This window comes from Mustelus asterias, chromosome 9 (genome assembly GCF_964213995.1).
Source record: "Mustelus asterias chromosome 9, sMusAst1.hap1.1, whole genome shotgun sequence".
NCBI lineage: Eukaryota > Metazoa > Chordata > Chondrichthyes > Carcharhiniformes > Triakidae > Mustelus > Mustelus asterias.
The window spans coordinates 70948996-70968696 of record NC_135809.1 but is presented as its reverse complement, the minus strand read 5'-3'; the positions used below and the strand labels follow the sequence as shown (position 1 = coordinate 70968696).

General features: G+C 43.1%; 1 protein-coding gene and 1 long non-coding RNA gene across 6 annotated transcripts in view; both read right to left on the bottom strand.

Moving 5' to 3' along the window:
- Window positions 1–19701, bottom strand: part of LOC144498743 (uncharacterized) — a 689113-nt gene that overhangs the window by 496609 nt on the left and 172803 nt on the right. The gene's annotated exons all lie outside the window — the stretch shown is intronic.
- Window positions 3593–19701, bottom strand: part of ap2a1 (adaptor related protein complex 2 subunit alpha 1) — a 168442-nt gene continuing 152333 nt past the window's right edge. For all 5 annotated transcript variants that reach the window (XM_078220352.1, XM_078220353.1, XM_078220354.1 and 2 more), the window contains 2 exons: window positions 9141–9275; window positions 3593–3670 (listed from right to left, as the gene is read on the bottom strand). In XM_078220352.1, coding sequence (XP_078076478.1) covers window positions 3593–3670; window positions 9141–9275 — 213 coding nt within the window. The remainder of the gene's footprint in view (window positions 3671–9140; window positions 9276–19701) is intronic.

The window sequence follows — 19701 nt, the reverse complement described above, 5'->3', positions numbered from 1 at the left end:
AGGAGTTAGACAGATTTTTAATTGGTAATGGGTTGAAGGGTTATGGGGAGAAGGCAGGAAAATGGGGATGAGGAGCATATCAGCCATGATCGAATGGCGGAGCAGACTCAATGGACCAAATGGCCTAATTCTGCTCCTTTACCTTATGAACTTATGAACTTTTACTGATCTCAACACCAAGAAGTCCAGTAACACATCTGAGATTTTTAAAATTTAAAATAAAATGTTTATCAACAAGAAAAGAAAACTTAAGAACACAGCATTACAGTTACAGAATTAAAATTAGGCCTACAAAACATACCCCCCAAAGGACTCCCTACTTCCATACAAGACCCACAACTTCCATACAACACACCCTTATTGATGTTTAACTGTAAAAATACTGTATTATCCAAGGCAAAATTGTTGTCACTTTAATAAAGGCATATGACTTCTCAAACACCTTTCCATTCTAATGTGGAATTCGAAAAAACTTTCAGAAACAAGACTGTTTTTCGCAGTCCAAACTTTTCTTGCTTGACTCGATGGCTAATTCAAACTTCACCTTCTCCCAGCCGGAGCTGTTTCTAGGAGAGCTGCCTTACACAACTAATTTCAATTAGTTCAATATCTCTCTTTACATATCCTTTATTTCCTTCCTTCTTTGATCCCATAGGTCTCAGCACTTCTTTGAACTTAACTATTCCAAAATATGAAAATCATGTTTTTTTTCTTGCACACACTTTTGGGATCAAAGAAAATGCAATTAACTTCCTTAGTTTACTTATGAAACCGTTGCAAGTTGTAAAAGTCTTTTACTCCCCTTTGAAATTAAAAAGCTGGAAATAATTGGTCCTCATCTATCTCCTATTGCAAATTCCTAAACTTTTGTTATTCAAAAAACCACTTTACTGTAGCTTCATTACAAATGAATGGATTTAGCACCTCCACTCCTTTTCTCTTAGCTTTTCCAGACAAATGGTCTGCATTAACCTTTCCCCAGCCTAATTAAATAATTTACACACACAAACCCAGACAACCTTCTCTACAGAACAATACAATACTCCCCCAAAAATATAAACCAAAAATATCCATTCTCACACTCTCCAGAATCTAGAAAATTTTGGAAAATTAAAATAAATGCATCTATTATCTCAGTAACCATTTCTTTAACCCCTGGGATGAAGTCCATTGGGTCATAGAATCATAGGTCCTTGGGACTTTTCAGCCTGTAGTTCGAATCATAACTTATTACTTTCCTAAATTCCCTTTTCCAACCCTCCACCCAATGTTGTACAGCTGCAGATGATTCTGTTTGAGAGGCAGAACGGGAGGGAACTAAATAGTCTCTTTGTGCAAACCGAACAAAATACCAGTGCACAATTTTATCACAAAATACCCAATTCCTTAATTACCTGTGTTCAATGCTCACCATGAAGCATTAAATTTGTCCAGTTTAATAATTTAAGTGATAAACTAATCTTCCAACAATTAAAGTTGGGGAGCCATTGTTGCTCAAACCACTTGGTGCACTTTTTTTAGTTTTATGAAGTGAACGTTATTACAATAAATGTCAAACCTAACAATCCTTGCAAACTAAACACAGCAATTGAAACAAAAGATCCAAAAGATTACAGCTGCCAGAGAATTAACTTGAGTTTATTTAAGCTACAGTATGTCGGATAAAACAAAATATCCAGGTTATAAGTTCACATAAAGGCCACTCAAATTGCATGAATTCAATGCAAGACTTTGTTTTCCTCCTCACACACATTGGAGTACAGCTACAAGGGGAAAGTGCAGAACCATTTGAAATAACTAACATCTGATACACAGCAATCCCTATTGTGTTATTTCAGAAACCCAACATTTTTTGACAGTTATAAACATGTAACTGTTGACAATATGCAGAGAAAATGGCAGTTCCGGCCATCTAGTTAACAAGCTGAAATTTCCGAAAGACAGGTACAACTTGATCTATTTGGTTGCTATTCATCACATTAAATCAATAATATTAATGTAATTTACAGTACAGAAAGAGGCTTTTCATTCCACTGTCTCAACATTGAGCCTTGGTAACATATCGGGACTGTCAGAGGATACAGCTATACTTATTGCCTATCCAAATCCAAAACTCATTCCACCATCACACTCTTTCCTCATAACTCTAATCTTCCTCTGCTCAAAATAATTTGCAATTTTACTTTAAAAGATGCAATGACCTTTGCCTTTACTACTCTACATGGCAAAGCATTTCATGCTTCAAAAACTCTTTTCAGAAAAGAAGTTCTCCTCACCCAACTCCCTCCCCCCACCCTTTGTAACCTCCATGTCATTAACTCTTCAATCAAGAGAAACCATCAAAGCTCTTCAGAATTTTATACAAGTCAAAGAAATTCTCCTCCACCTTTTGTCGTCCAGTTTCCCAATTTCCTTCCTAACTATAGTTTCCCATCCCACATTACCCAGCCAATCACTCCTGGTTTTATAACAAGCACCCAAAGCAGCAGAGGGCTCTACTGTGGCTGACTGATGTTTGGAACAAATTTATTTTGATATTCCTGTAAGCTGCAGTATGAAGATTCTATATTATCATAGAATCCATAGAACCCTACAGTGCAGAAAAAGGCCCTTTGGCCCATCGAGTCTGCACCAACCACAATCCCACCCAGGCCCTACCCCCATATCCCTACATATTTTACCCGCTAATCCCTCTAACCTACGGACACTAAGGGGCAATTTTACCATGGCCAATCAACCTAACCCGCACATCTTTGGACTGTGGGAGGAAACCGGAGCACCCGGAGGAAACCCACGCAGACACAAGGAGAATGTGCAAACTCCACACAGACAGTGACCCGAGCCGGGAATCGAACCCAGGTCCCTGGAGCTGTGAAGCAGCAGTGCAAACCACTGTGCTACCGTGCCGCCCTTATTAATTTAACTTGCATCATATCATGCCCCTTTCATCGCTGGAACCAAAACTCATAAGACTGAGGCTGAATTGATCTAAAACAGAAATGAGTCTGCAACATTGATCCACAAAGCAAACAATTAAATTGGCTGATACTGCCCCTGTATTGTCTAGCTCATGTTGCAGTACTTGAACATCTCACAAAATCTTCTCAAGTACTCATGGATTTTTTTTTAGCTAACACACTCCTCCTCCCACCATCTACATTCTGGACTGGACTACATTAAAGTGATTAAACAGCAAAATAGGAATAGTTTATTTTACAAGGATTGAAAGTCTAGGGATACTATTAAAAAATTACTTGGCACCAAATAAGGCACAGTTGAGTGCATCAGCTTCTATCAGAAAGCAGGTTCCAAGAACAGCAGAATTGTATTCCATTAACCAAAGTACAATTTCTGTAACAATGGATTTGAGGGAATCTGGAACTATAAACATTCATTAATTATTTTAAAAACCATTCATCTCACAGTGTATGTTTTATCTTATTAATTTCTGGAAATAAAGGAACATGACAGCAAAACATTATTAATATCGACACTGAATGAACATAACTAGCTTTCAAAAAAGATCTATACATATTAGATAAACAGTCACAAGTCCATAGGTGCACACAATGAGTTTAAGTGGACAAGTAAATTAAAACTGTTCTGACAATAGTTCACACAGCCTCTTTGAAACAGCTTCCTTACTAGTCCGGAGTGTCAGACGATAGAGCTGAAAAAGAAACAGTCACACAGTAAGGGCCAAGATACTTCAGCTGCAACACCAACTAATGTCTTTGTGTGCGACCAGTCCCTGAAAACTCGTGATCATTAACTGAAGCTGACTAAAGAACCATGAAAGTTAGAGCTGTGCCGTGTATCTACACCTGTGTCAGTAAACATGGCAATGCAGTCCCACTAAACAGCAACCTATCAGCTGCTGTCAGTACACATTGAATCTGGAGCAATATGCTCTTGTATCATTCACTTTGTGATCAAGTAAATGAGTTTAACTTGTAAAACTTCTAATTAAATACCTCATGAGCTATGGTGTTCTTTGCCAAATGCCAGAAACACTAAGGAGGCAAGTAAGAATTGGCTACCTGAGTACCACAGGCAGAGCTATTAGATTTGAGTGAATGACTGGCAATTAGCAAACATCTAATTTAAAATATTAAAACTTAAAAAGCTACATATTGATTTGAAAATGTTAATGAGAGACCTGTGAGCCAATAGATGTTCAAAAATTATTTTAAAACCAATGTTACTGTCTCAGTTTTGTCTTCTGTCTTGGCCACAGCAGCATCTGGAGGTCAGTCTTTAATTCTAGAGATTCCGGGGTAAACATAAGAAATAGGATTAGGAATAGGCCAATTGGTCATTCAAGCTTCCTCACCAATGAATAAGGACAGGTCTGATCTTCTACCTTAACCCTACCTTCTACACTACTCATATATGCCTCAGGTCCTTCAAGCATCCAAAAATCTATCCATTTTTCTCTTGAACATACTCAACCACTGAGCATTCACAGTTTCTGGGGTATAGAATTGCAAAGATCCACAACCCTTTGTGTGAAAAAAAACTCATCTCTGTCCTTGGCCAACCCCTTATTCTGAGACCAAGACCCCTAGTTGTAGACTCCCGACCATCTCCCAGCATTTACTCTATCAAGCCCTTTAGGAACGTTATGTAGTTCAATGAGATCACCTCTCATTTTTCTAACTTCTAGGAAATATGTGCCTAGTCTACTCAATCTCTCTTTATAGGGCAATCCCTGGAATTTACTGGATTAATCTTTCTTGTACTCCCAGAGCAATTAAGTATTTTCTTCCTCAAGACCACCAAAATCGTGCACAGTACTCAAGGTGCATTCTCATCAATGCCCCTATATGACTGCAGTAAGATGTCTCCATTTCTATACTCTAAACCTTTTATAATAGAGGATAACATAACTGCTTATTATACCTGTATGTTAACTTTGTGATTGGTCTACAGATACTATAGTCCCTCTGAACACTAACACCTACTGGTGTGCCTCACCATTTAAAAAACTCTGCTTTTCTGTTTTTCCTTCCAACAGTGAATAACTTCACTTTTCCTTGCATCATAATCCATCTTTCAGGTTCTTACCCACCTATTTAACTGTTATGTCCCTTTGCAGCAGCTTTACACTGTCCTCAGTTTTCTTTGCCACCTAACTCTGTATCATCAGCAAACTTGGATGTATTGTACCTGTTTCCCAGTCACTGATAAAGGCTGCAGGATTGGCAATCCCGTGAGGAGGTGGCAGGGTTACAGTATTAGAACGGCCTAAATGCAATAAAGCTCCCTCAGTACAAGAAAGCATTAACATTTTCAAAATACTTATTCCATAATATTAAGAAAGGTTGCAGAAATCTAAGATGCATTTACTCCCACTGGGGGAGTAAAGCTTGCCTGAGGGAAATATACATTTGCTGAGCATGCCATCCAGTGGCCAGTGCTCAGATGCAGTTTTACATTGACAAAAACCACAATAAATCAGAACTTGGGATATTATAATAAAAATGATGAAAAATATCAACAAAGACTTGACAGGTGGGGTTGTGGATAGTCTGAAGGGATGTCAGAAGTTACAGAGGGACATAGATAGGATGCAAGACTGGTGGAGAAGTGGCAGATGGACTTCAACCCAGATAAATGCATAGTGGTCCATTTTGGCAGGTCGAATGGGATGAAGGGGTACAATATAAAGGGAAAGACTCTTAGTACGGAAGAGGATCAGAAGGACCTTGGGGTCCGGGTCCATAGGACTCTAAAATCGGCCCCGCAGGTGGAGGAGGTGGTTAAGAAGGCGTATGGTGTGCTGGCCTTTATCAATCGAGGGATTGAGTTTCGGAGTCCAGGGATAATGATGCAGCTATATAAGACCCTCGTCAGACCCCACTTGGAGTACTGTGCTCAGTTTTGGTCGCCTCATTACAGGAAGGATGTGGAAAAGATTGAAAGGGTGCAGAGGAGATTTACAAGGATGTTACCTGGATTGAGTGGCATGCCTTATGAGGATAGGCTGAGGGAGCTCGGTCTTTTCTCCTTGGAGAGACGTAGGATGAGAGGAGACCTAATAGAGGTATATAAGATGTTGAGAGGCATAGATCGGGTGGACTCTCAGAGGCTTTTTCCCAGGGTGGAAATGGCTGCTATGAGAGGACACAGGATAAAGGTGCTGGGTGTAGGTACAGGGGAAATGTTAGGGGGAAGTTTTTCACACAGAGGATGGTGGGTGAGTGGAATCGGCTGCCGTCAGTGGTGGTGGAGGCAAACTCAATAGGGTCTTTTAAGAGACTCCTGGATGAGTACATGGGACTTAATAGGATGGAGGGTTATAGGTAGGCCTAAAAGGTAGGGATATGTTCGGCACAACTTGTCGGGCCAAAGGGCCTGTTTTGTGCTGTAGTTTTCTATGTTTCTATGTTTCTAAAAAAAAATCACTGGCGCTGACAGTGTACTAATACACAAAATCACAGACTCATTCAAAACAGCAACAAGGTTAGAAACAGTAGGCCAGGCAACATTTGTGGAGAGAAACAGTTACCAACTGAGATTGATGACGGATCAGCAGAATTGGAAGTACGCAAGAGATTAACTTTTTTTTAAATGAAAGAGAGGTGGAGGGAGAATAAAGAAAATAGGAAGATATGTGATAGGGTGGAAGACAGGCGAGATTGAAAGGGAAAGCTGATGAAGGACAAGGGAAAAGGAGCAAGTAATGGGATAAAAAGAAAATTATGTACCTAGACAAGGTGTAAGCATCAATAGTGACTCACCAAAAACCAAAACAATTGTTCTCTGAAATTGTTAAATTGCATGTGGATGATGGACTCAAATCAAACTGCTTCTAATGAAAGGATACCAACCAGATCTTTCAGATAACAGTAGTGGCACCATACTGAAACTATTTCAAACTGCCCTCAAATTGTTTTATGACGAAGGCACAGGACCATACATTCCTGGCACAACATCCAGTCCATTGACAAACAGACAGCAACTGCTAGGCAAAATCATTGGGACTGTAGCAAAGCCACATCCGCTTTGTCATAATGAACTGAACACAGCCCGCAAAGACAACCATCACTTCAATAACCCAGCACTATTTTTAAATGTCTATATTTGTTCAGTATCTTAATGTAACCAAACAAACCCACAATCCTGACAATGCTCGTTCCCCATGCCCCCGACAATGTTCACACCCTTCAGAGACTCCCTCTCCCTCCTTCCTCCACCCGACAAGGCCCCCTCACTCCGACAATGCTCACTCCATCGCACTCCCTTGACAATGCTCACACTTCCTTAACTCCTCACAATGCTTATACCCTCGATATCCTCCAAGAATGCTCATTCACTCTCACGTCCCTCCACTCCTCTGAGAAAGCTCACTCTTCATTAATCCGCAAAAACACTTAGTCACCTGCCCAACAAAGCTCCCGCCACCTCCGCCCCCCCGACCATTCCCGCAACGTGGCTCCCACCCCCCCCTCACTCCCGCGATGTGGCTCCCACCCCCTCCCCCCATGTTTCTCCCCCCTCCCCGCCCGCCCTCCCCCCCACATCTTCATCTGTCACAGCTCATCCTCTGATTTCAGGTTATCTGCCGTTTGCCCGTTCATACCTTCTATTCTGTCTAAGGCTTGCCATTAGCAGTCTTCCCCTTGTTTTGGTGGCTATGACTCATCTTTTATTCCCTCATCCTGCAGTATAAAAGGCATAGGTATTAAGGCACAGCTAACTTTCTATGCCTTTTAGCTTTGACAAAGGGCCATCTGGACTCGAAAGTCAGCTCCTTTCTCTCCTTACAGATGCTGCCAGACATGCTGAGATTTTACAGCATTTTCTCTTTTGGTTTCTGATTCCAGCATCTGCAGTAATTTGCTTTTATTCTCTGTATCTCTTGTTCTGTTTGAAGTGGAGACTGAAATCTGCCAGGAAATAAGGTTTTTCCTCAGATTCTACTGTTTCGGGGTGGAGCTCACTCTAGAAGTTGCTGCATGAGAATTAGAAGACAGTGTCTGTCTGGGTCACTCTCCAGGAGTGTCAAAAGGCTGGAAAACTAATACCTACATAAGCACCTTTGGCTTCTGTGCTAACTGGTTCTAAAGAAGGGAATCATGTCTGTGGGGGCTACTGCTAAATTGGAACAAGGGAGAGAGCTAGCTGTTAAGAATTATGCGTTGTCATGTTTAAGCATTTTAATTGGTAAAGGTTATGCTAATTATTTTTGATATAATCTGTGTTTTTAAATAAAGTTTGTTTTGATGAGAGCTTCCTAGTGGGTCACTTGAATCATACCTGGAGTGAAATATCTTATGCTCACCCTAATGCCAAAATCAAATGTAAAGTTTAGGGTCTAGGTTAATTTCATTATATAGAGTTTCTGATCTGGTCCTCAACACTCCCAATTTTCCGGTCATTAAGATTGGTTGGGAAGTTGGAAAAACTGGCTGGGATTTTCTGGGCCTGTCATGGTGGGTTCAGAAACAGTGTTCAGCGGTCCAGCTAACAATCAATTTCAATGGGGCCAGACCATACTGGAGGCAGGCGGGGCGGGAAAATCTTGGAATGCGCTGCCAGGCAAGGTGGTGGAGGCGGACACACTGGGAACGTTTAAGACTTATCTAGATAGCCACATGAACGGAGTGGGAATGGAGGGATACAAAAGAATGGTCTAGTTTGGACCAGGGAGCGGCGCGGGCTTGGAGGGCCGAAGGGCCTGTTCCTGTGCTGTATTGTTCTTTGTTCTTTGACAGGCGGGGACGGACCATACCGGTGACAGGCAGGGCTGGGAAATCCTGGCAGCAAGTGGGGCTGAAATATCATGTCCATTGTGATTCAAGCATATTAGTTTCTGTGGCATAGACTATTTGGGTTGTATGGCACAACCCAAGGAAGGGAGAAAGAGTGAATCAACATTTTAAAAACCTAAACTACAGCGATGACTTGACACCTCATTCTCATTGAGGTGAGAGCAGGAACTAAGAATAGATCACTTGAAGTTAACCTGGTGCAAGGGATACATTTCTTGCAGTGAAAATTACAATTTACACAACCAAAACATTGATGTGGAAATGGAGATGGGATGACAGGTAGAGAGATCTCCATCAGTCTCCCTGTCTGACAGTTAAATTTTCCTTGCAACATCAACTTATACAGCCTAATCTGGCACGTACCTGAGCCTGAGTATTTGGCTCCAGACGAAGCAAACATCCAACCTGAAAAGTTTTTGTATGAATAATTCCAGTTCCCACAAAATTGGAAAGATTGGGATCTACCCCATTCAGGAGCGCTAGGCCAAATCCCAAAAGCTGCCAGATGAGAAGTAAAATGTATTAGTCTGAGGTGGGCTGAAATAAAATATATTACAAGCTGATCAAATGAAACATGTGAACATACAAATTAGCAGCAGGAGTAGAACCATTCAGCCCCTCCAGCCTATTCTGCCATTCAATAGATCATGGCTGATCTGATTATAACATCAACTGCGCATTCCCACCTATCCACAATAACCTTTTGCCCTAGTTGCTTATCATGAATCTATCTACGCCTGCCTTAAAGGTGTTAAAAGATTTTGCTTCCACTGTCTTCTCTGTCTCAAATGGGTGAACCCTTCCTACTTAAACACTGACCCGTAGTTCTAGATTCTGCCACAAGGGGAAACATCCACTTCATATTCATCCTGTCAAGACCCTTCAGAATCTTGTATGTTTGAATCAAGTGGCCTCTTACTCTTCTAAACTCTGGTTGATAGTCTGTCCAACCTTTCCTCATCAAACAAACACCCATTCCAGTTATTAGTCTAGTAAATATTCTTTGAATGGCTTCCAAGATATTTACATCCTTTCTTAAGTAAGGACACCAATACTAAACATAGTACTTCGGATAAGGTCTCACCAATGACCTGCATAACTGAAGCATAACCTCCGTGCTGTTGCATTCAATTCCCCTCACAATGAACAATAATATTCTATTTACTTTCCTAAATACTTTCTATACCTGTATATTCACCTTTTGCAATTCATGCACTAGGACGCCCAGATCCCTCTGCATCTCAAGAGCTCTGCAATCTCTCATCATTTAAATATCCTTTTTCATTCTTCCTGCCAACATGGACATTTCCCATTTTCCCACAATGAGAGTCAGTCAGATCTTTGCCTATTTGCTTAATCTCTCCTTAATCTATCTATATCTTTTGTAGCCTCATCCCAGTTTCAGAATTTACTTTCCTACCAACTGTGTCTCATCAGAAAATTTAGCGACATTCATCCAAGCCATTTATTTAAATTGTAAGAAGTTTGAGGCCCAGCACTGATCCCTGTGGCACACCACTCATTATATCTCTCCAACCAGAAAACAACCCATTTATGCATACTCTCTACTTCCTATTAGTTAGCTAATCTTATTCTTCAATATGTTAGCCTCTACACCATGAGTTTTTTTTATCATAATAACTTTTGATGTGACATTATCAAAAGCCTTCTGGAAATCTAATGATAGTGCATCCACCAGTTCCCCTTTAGCCACAGCACGTTACTTTGTCAAAATTTCCAATAAAATGGTTAAACATGATTTCCCTTCCACAAAACCATGTTGACTTTGCTCAATTACCTTGAATCTTTCCAAGTGCACTGCTATAAGATCTTTAATAACAGATTCTAACATCCTCACTATGACAGATATAAGAGTAATTACAATGTAGTTTTCTGCATCCCATTTCCTTCCCTTTTTGAATAAAGGAGTTACATTTGCTATTTTCGAATCTAATGGAATCTTCCCCTAAACAAGGACATTTTGAAGAATTAAAACCAACGAGCTCATGAGTCACTTCTTTTAAGACCCTAGGATGAAGTCCATGAGGACCCGGGACTTGTCAACCTGTGGCTCCAACACTTTACTCAGTATCACTCCTCTAGTGACTATAATTTTCCTGAGTGCCTCCCTCTCTTCCATTTTCTGATTTACAGCTATGTCTGGAATGTTACTTGTATTCTTGATATCCAACATGGATGCAAAATACCTATTCATTTGCCATCTCTTTACTTCCCATTATTAATTCCACAGACACATTCTATATGACCAATGTTCATTTTGTTAATTCTTATTTTTTTAAATATCTGTGGAAATTTTTGCTATCTGGCTTTTTACTCCAGCTGTTTTTCCTCTTTATGAATCATTTTTGTCATTCTTTGCTTTTTTTTAACATTCTGTCCAATCTTCTGACCTGCTACCCATCTTTGAGCAACTATATACTTTTTCTTTCAGTTTGATTCTGCCTTTAGTTAACCACAGATGGTAGGCTCTGCCCTTGGAATTTGTTTTCCCATTGGAATGTATCCATTCTCAATGTTCTGAAATATCGGCTGCGATTCTCCCATCCCAACCCGCAACTTTTCTGTCGGTTCGCGGTGGGAGATACGCGTCGCCGGCCTTCAACAGGGATTTGCGCATGTACTGGGAATGCATGTGCATCTCCCAGAGCCGGCGAACAATTGCTGATCAGACCACGTGGAAACCAACAGGAAGGCATTTAAGTAATTTAAATCTTTTAATATGTTTTAAACACGTTTATTAGTTCATTATCAGGGTCCCAATTGAATCTCCCACCCCACCAGGAGTACTTCATTCCGGTGGGGTTCAGACTAGCTCCGGAGACCCCGCCAGAATGAAGGGGTGGGCAATTGGGGCTCCCCACTTTGAATATCAGAAGGCTGGGGAAATTCAATTGGAATTTCCCGCCAATTCAGCACTTTTGGGAGAATCACCCCCATCCTGTCGGGCGGCGGGGGTGGTGCTCCCTGGGCATGAGCACCCTGGCAGTGCCAGCCTGTACCCCCTGGCACTGCCCAAGGGGCAAAGTGCCCATGCCCAGGGGGTACCTTGGCACTGCCCACCGGACATCAGACATGCCAAGGTGGTGGGGCCTCCACTGCCATTCTGCAGACAGGATCGGTCTAGGATGGAGGGAGGGCAGCAATTTGGGCGGGCTGAGGGGAGGGCGGTTTGCTGGGGTAAGTGGGGTGGGGGGAATCACTACTGTTGGGGTGGATGGGCTGTGCATCGGGGCACTCTGGGACGGGGGGGTGGGAGGGGGGTCTGGGCTGGCCCAGGAATTGCTGTGGGGGCTGCAATCAGGCCATGGGGGGGCAGGCTTGAGGGGCAGCACTGTGAGGGTCCCGGGCTGGCCAGTGATCGAATTGGTCAGCAGGCGTGGAGTCTGACAGATCGGGACTACCGCACATGCGCAGAGTTCCAGGACTGTCAAATTCCGGCGTGAATAGGCCCCGCCCCCTGGGTTTTTAATGAGATTCGTGACTGGGACCTCTGCAGTGCACAGAATGTGGAGAGTCAGATGAGAAGCTGAACAGACAAAACAGTAAGAATTTAGAACAGTTTTCCCACCAATTCAGCACTTTTGGGAGAATCACCCCCATCCCGTTACATATTTAAGTGGTTGCATGATTGCTTTAAGAACCAGTCACATGACTTGGTGATGTCATTGGGGTGTTTCACAGGATCTTGCTTTAGTTTCAGTTTCCACTCTCTACAAACAACAGCTCCTACAATAAATGTTATTTTGAATCTACATGTGCAAACCACTTCTTTTTCTTTAAAACCCACAACTCCTAACATCTGAGAAAGAATCTTAGAAACCCTACAGCACAGAGAGAGGCCATTTGGCCCATCGAGTCTGCACCAACCACAATCCCACCCAGGCCCTACCCCCGATCCCTACATATTTACCCACTAATCCCTCTAACCTACACGTCCCAGGACACTAAGGCCAATTGTAGCGTGGCCAATCAACCTAACCTGCACATCTTTGGACTGTGGGAGGAAACCGGAGCACCCGGAGGAAACCCACGCAGACACGAGGAGAATGTGCAAACTCCACACAGACAGTGAACCAAGCCAGGAATCGAACCCAGGTCCCTGGAGCTGTGAAGCAACAGTGCTAACCACTGTGCTGCCGTGCCGCCCGTTAGGACATAGTTAGGACATTACAAAAAGAAAATTGACGACGAGTCAGGAGTTGTTTAATCAAGAACATCCAAGAAAAGATCTTGAGTAGGAAAAAAACGTCATGGATCCTCTCACTTTGAATATCAGAAGGCTGGGGAAAATCAACAACAGGATTAAAGATTGAAATACCAGTGTAGGAAGACCAAGTATGAAAAAAAAGAAAAATAAATATTGCATTCCTTACCCAAAAAAAATCAGGTAGACTCCTCTAAGCTACAGGATACATGCACCTGTTGCAGTAAGCAGAGCAGGAGAATCACTATGCAGTTGAAAAAGGGGTGGAAGTTCTGTGGTTTTAAGAGGGCATTTTTATGATTAGAGATGGGTGAGATTCCAGGCAGTATCTTACATCTTTGAAAAGAAGGGATACTCTGTTGTCTGGCTGGGACTGTTTGAAAAACAAATCAAGTCAACAGTCTCCAAGGTAAAAAAGGCGAGTATTGGGCAGACAGTAAAAAATATATATACTGAGCAGTCTCAATACACTTGTGCCTGCAAGAGAAATGGCAGGTCAGTTAGGATCCATGGGTCCTTTCAATAAAGAAAATGAATCATTGAGTTCCTATGCAGAGTGTTTTCAGTACTTCGTACAAGTGAATAAAATTGCAGACAAGTTGCTCATACCAGCTTATCTCAATACAATAGGAAGTAAAATCTCCAATTTGCTCTGGAACTTGGTTCATCCAACAAAGCCAGGAACCAAAACTTACAATGACTTGACTGAGATCCTTGAAGAGCACTACTCTCCAAAGCCATTGATCAATGCAGAACAGTTCAGATTCTACCAAAGGAATCAAGTGGAAAGCGAAAACATTGCTCCATTTGTGGCAACCTTAAAAAGATCATCTAGTTTGTGCTCTCCAAAATGAGGCTATCCAAAGAAGAATGTTTACTGAAATGCTTTGACTTTAAAGATAGCAGTGGAAATCACAGTGTTGATGGAACTGGCTGCTAAACAAGTTCACAATTTGGTGCAGAAATGAAGATCCACAAGTTGTAAACTGCCCATAAAGAAGTCAAAACAGCAACAAGCATGTCACAGATGAGCCATTCAGCGAATGAATGCTGGAGGAAGGATAGTCAATGCAAGAATTGTGGCAAAATGGGTCACATTGCAAAATCTTGTTGGGCTGAACTAGTTTCACCTGAGAATATTCAGGGGAAGTATATTCAGAAGAAGAATCTGCGTACTTTCAAGAAAGAAGAACAAGTTGTATTCCACAAAAATAATTTTACAACATGGAAGAAAAGAATTGTGACTGTGAAGAAAAGAATGTCCAGAGAATGATGAAGAGCTCCAGCTGAACATCTTATCCACACAGGGCGAATCACATAGATTCTGACTGCTGCTTCACAGCTCCAGGGACCTGGGTTTGATTCCCGGCTTGGATCACTGTCTGTGTGGAGTTTGCACATTCTCCTCGTGTCTGCGTGGGTTTCCTCCGGGTGCTCCGGTTTCCTTCCACAGTCCAAAGATGTGCGGGTTAGGTTGATTGGCCATGCTAAAATTGCCCCTTAGTGTCCTGGGATGCGTAGATTAGAGGGATCAGCAGGTAAAATATGTAGGGATATGGGGGTAGGGTCTGGGTGGGATTGTGGTTGGTGCAGACTCGATGGGCCAAATGGCCTCTTTCTGCACTGTAGGGTTTCTATGATTCTAAGTTCTGAGACATACTAGAAATGATCCTATGATGGGGAAGGTGATGGATATATCAGTGAAAGGAACGATAGCGAGAACGCATCGTACGCATCCTGATTTGAAACTGTTTGTGTCAAGAAAGCTTGAGTTGGCCATCCAAGGTGGGTGTCTACTATGGAGAATCCGAGTGATCATTCCTCCTAGTCCAGTGGGAGGGTTCTTGAAAATTACATGAAGGACATCCTGGTATAGTCTGGAGGAAGGAATTAGCAGAATTATTTTTGGTGGCTGGATCTGGATTCTCAGATTGGAGAAAAAGTGGGACAGTGTCAATCCTGTGCACAAATAAGAAATGCACTACTGTTGTCTCCTTTACACCCTTGGGAGTGGCCAAACATGCCATGGCAACGACTGCATGTAGATTTTGCTGGTCCATTTGAGGGTGACATGTTCTTAGGCTTGACTGATGCACAAAGTGGCCAGCAGTTATCGTAAGATTTAATACAACTGAACAAACCTGAAAAACTTGACAACGTCTTTGCAAGACTTGTAAACAGCAACAGATTGTTAGCGATAATGGTTCACAGTTTACGTCTCTCAGTAAATAATATTCAGCATATATAATCCGCACCTTATCAGCCATCAACCAATGAATTAGCTGAAAGATTCGTACAATCCTTGAAACCTTCTTTTAAAAGCCTCAAAAGAGCAAGGTTCATTATCACATTGTGTGAATAGCTTTTTGGCATCTTATAGAAACACTACTCATGCGACTACCCAAAGTTCACCTGCATTACTACTCTTACAGAGAAAGTTGAGAACTTTTATTTGTTATTACCTCCAGAAACTTCAGAAACAGTACTGTGTCAACAAAGATCTCAAGTTGCTAGACGTGAAGGTAAAACATGCTCACTATCCTTTACTTAAATTGCCAGTTCACTTTAGTTAGCTCTGCTTTCATGCTCTCATAATTGCTCATAGTTAATTCAAAATGTTAAAATTCTTTATTACTGAGGAGTATCCTCAATAACAGGCTTCAGGGAACACAGGTATTTACTGCAGGTCTTACTTGCTCCACACTCCAAACTAGAACTGCCCTCTTAGGGAGGTTGCCGGGGCAGATCACTCCACATCCAGGGTCACCTGAACCGTTCCCTTAAAAGGGGCTATGCTCCAACATAGATAACACTCCTCCCCTCCAAACAACAAACTCCCCATAACAGCAGCAGCATTTTAAACTATTTACATACAACATTTCTCTTTTTTACATAATTTGCCAATACATTGTGATGAACCCACAGTATATTTACAATATGATACATTCCTTTCTTTAGTTGGCATGATCAATCAGAGGGGTGACAGACCCATGGAGGTTATTTTCTGGGAACTGGATCCAGCCTTAGGTTCATTTCCAGCCATCTTGGTCTCAGCGAAGCCACCATCGGTGATCCCTCTTCCCGCACACCTTAAGTCACCAATACCGGGCCCCCAGTTTCCTCTGCAGAAGGAGGAGCTATTGATTCCATGCCTCGCTCTCCTGGAACCTCTGCTGGGACCATCCAGAATGCTTCCCAAGTTGTTGATGGGCCCCCCATCCCCTGATGTGGGGCCACCAGCAGTTGGTCTGCATGCCAACGCCAAACTAACTCGTCCCGAGTTTCCATCTTATAGGACAATGACTCTTTTTGGCTACAATCGCAGCTAGTGCCCACTTCTCCCCCAAAGAGTAGTTCCTGGCAAGTACCAACTCGCCCTTCTGAAACACCCTCAGCTTTGTATGTTCAGCTCAATGGTCCATCTGCGCCTCCTGGTTCCTCTCCATTACTCGCCTTGTTCCATCAGGCCTCAGTAGGTCAAATATACACAACTGTCTCCCAAACATCAATGCCACCGTGGAGCATTTAGTTGTTGTATGGGGAGTGTTCCTGTATACACTTAAGAACTGATTTAATCTTCACATCAATGATCCCTCCCCCTTGTGAAAACTTCAAGGAGTGTTTAATAGATTACAAAATGCTCCGCTAACCCATTCGTCTGTGCAGGCTTTACATGGCGAGTGCCATTCAGCTCCATGTACTCGTCAAAGTACCCAACACGAACTGTGGTCCGTTGTCACTTACAACCTGGTCTGGACATCCAAACCTAGCAGACATGTCATCGCACTTGTTAAGGTCACTCCTGTGGTCATTGACTTCGAACATATCACTTCCGGCCAGTTTGAGTGTGCGTTGATGGCCACCACCAGCATCTGGCCTTTTACTGGCCCTGCAAAATCTATGTGGACACATTTCCCAAGGCCCCTTTGGCCATTTCCATGGGTGCAATGGCGATGTGGGTAATGCCTTCTGAATTTTGGTGCACGGTACGTAAGAGCCTGCCTTCTCCTCAATGCTGGCATCGATTTGATCATCAGACATAACTGTAGGCCACTTCTTTCATCCACACCACCCCTAGTGTCCTTGGTGCAATTGCTCCAACACCTTCCTCCTCAAGGACTGGGGAATGAAGATCCACATGCCCCACAACAAGCAACCATCCTGCATCGACAATTCCCACTGCCGGCTTAGATATGGTCTCAGTTCTGGATCCTTCAGTCAGCTGGTCTGCCCCTTGTGGACCAGGTCGACTACTTGACTCAGTATGGGATCCTTTCTTGTAGCTTGTTTCACCTTAGCAGCTGTAATTGGTACTTTATCTTGTGAAAAGTACATGATCTGGATAACCTCTCTCAGGACCTCTGTGACAAGGCAACAGCAGCCTGGACAACGCATCTGCATTTGCATTTTGATCTGACTGTCAATAGCAGATTTCATATGAGTGCCCCGATAATATCAATGCCCACCTCTGCAATCAAGCTACGGCTATAGCTGGAATCCCCGAGTGAGGTCCCAAAATCTTGATCAGCGGTCTGTAGTACATCAGTAAAATAAACTTCCTGCATTCAAGTAGCAGTGAAACTTGGAAATGCCGAAAATGATGCCCAGTGCCTCTGAATCTATTTGTGCGTCGTTCTTTTCCGCTTTCAAGAGGGACCTAGATGCGATTGCAATGGGCCTCGCTTCTCCATTCAGCATCAGATGGGATAGCATTGGTCCTACGCCATACAGTGATGCATAACAGGCTAGCTCAAAGAGGTAACTTGGAGTTAAAATGTACTAGGACCCCGGACTCCTTCAATGCTTTCTTTGCTGCTTGGTAAGCCTTCTCACACTCTGGCTCCCACTGTCACACCTGTCGCTTCATCAATAAATGATGCAGTCCTTTCACTGCTGTCACCAACGTCTCTTCTAAGTTACGCAAATATTCCTCATCTGTGGAACTCGTGACCAGGATGTCATTTAAGTTACATTAGATCTCTGGGGTGACAACTCAAAATCTGATCCATTGATCTTTGAAAAATGGCCAGGGCCGGCGTGATCCCAAAAGGCAGTCATTTATAATTAAATAACCCTTTTTGACTGACGATGGTTAACGGTGGCTGAGAGTCTTCAGCGAGCTGAAAAGAAGGATGTTATTAGACTGGAAAGGGTGCAAAAAAGATTTACAAGTATGTTACCGGGACTAGAAGGTTTGAATTATAAGTAGAGGCTGTATAGTCTGGGACTTTTGTGCCTGGAGCATAAGAGGATGAGGGGATAATGTGAATAGCCAAGATCTTTTCACCAGAGTAGGGGAGTCCAAAACTAGATGGCATAGATTTAAGGTGAGGGGGGAAAGATTTAAAAGGGACCTGAGGGGAAGTTTTTTCCACAGAGGGTGGTTTGTATATGGAATGAGCTGCCAGAGGAGGTGGTTGAGGCAAGTACAATTACAACATTTAAAAGACATTTGGACAGGTACATGGACGGGAAAGGCTTAGAGAGATAGGGGCCAAACGCGAGCAAATGGGACTGGTTCAGTTTAGGAAACCTGGTCGGCATGGACGCGTTGGGCCAAAGAGTCTGTTTCTGTGCTGTATATCTCTCTGACTCTATGACATCCCCACCTGTTTGGGAGAGGTCCATTTTGTTAAATTTCTGACTGCGAGCAAGGCCACTAAACAGGTGGGGGGCAATGGTTACTGATCCACAGATAGGTTAGGGTCACTGTGACTTTAAAATCCCCATATAGCCTCACTGAGCCATCGGTCTTCATGACATTGGGACATTGGGCGTGGCCCACTCACTTGTGGCCACTGGTTCTAATACCCCCAAATCTACTAATCTTTCGAGTTTGGCCTCCACCTTGCGTCTAATTGCGTACGGCAATGAATGTGCCTTCACGTTCTTTGGGCATGCATCCGGCTTCAGCCATAGGCTCACTTTCACTCCTTTCATTTCACCAATAGGGTTAATCACCCTTACAAAGGTAGATGCGCACATAGGTCCCCCAGCTGCCAAGACATAACCCTTGAGAGGAACCAACTGTTTCATTGATATCCTCAGAATGGTGTTCGCTAGCTTCAGGCGAAGATGATTCAACGTTTCCTTACATATTGACTCTGGGATCAACCACACTGCCGCCCCCATTTTAACTAGTTTCCCTTCGACTTTGGTCATTGCGCAGAGCCTATCTGCTTCACCTCACATCTTCTCAGTCTGCTCCGTTTCATCCGCAGACCCCATGGACACCTTATTGTCATCTACATTGGCCTCTTGCCACTTCCTGGGTTTGGACCCTGATCACTTCAGCGTCGCGCTCTCCTGGGGCACTGCTGCTCTGCAGTTTCGGGCAATGTGGCCCGTCTTCTAACAGTTCCAGCAATGATCTCCCCTCGTTCAGCAACTGGACTTCATGTGAGCTGGTGCTCCCACTGTCACAATGGCGGCATTCCTCGGACCGTGACTAATGCTTGAGCATCTCTACCAACTTGTGCACCCTCCCACTCATGCCCAACTGCGCTGCCTCCCTGGCAGCGCGTTTCATGGAGACCATGATCTCAAAAGCCTTCTTAAACTCCAGCTGTGGCTCTGCCAATAGTCTTCGTTGTATTGCTTCCTGTTGGAGACCACACACAAGTTGATCCCATAGCACATCCTGCAAGAAAACCCCAAAGTCACAATGTTCCGCGAGGCTTTTGAGGGGAGCCGCAGATT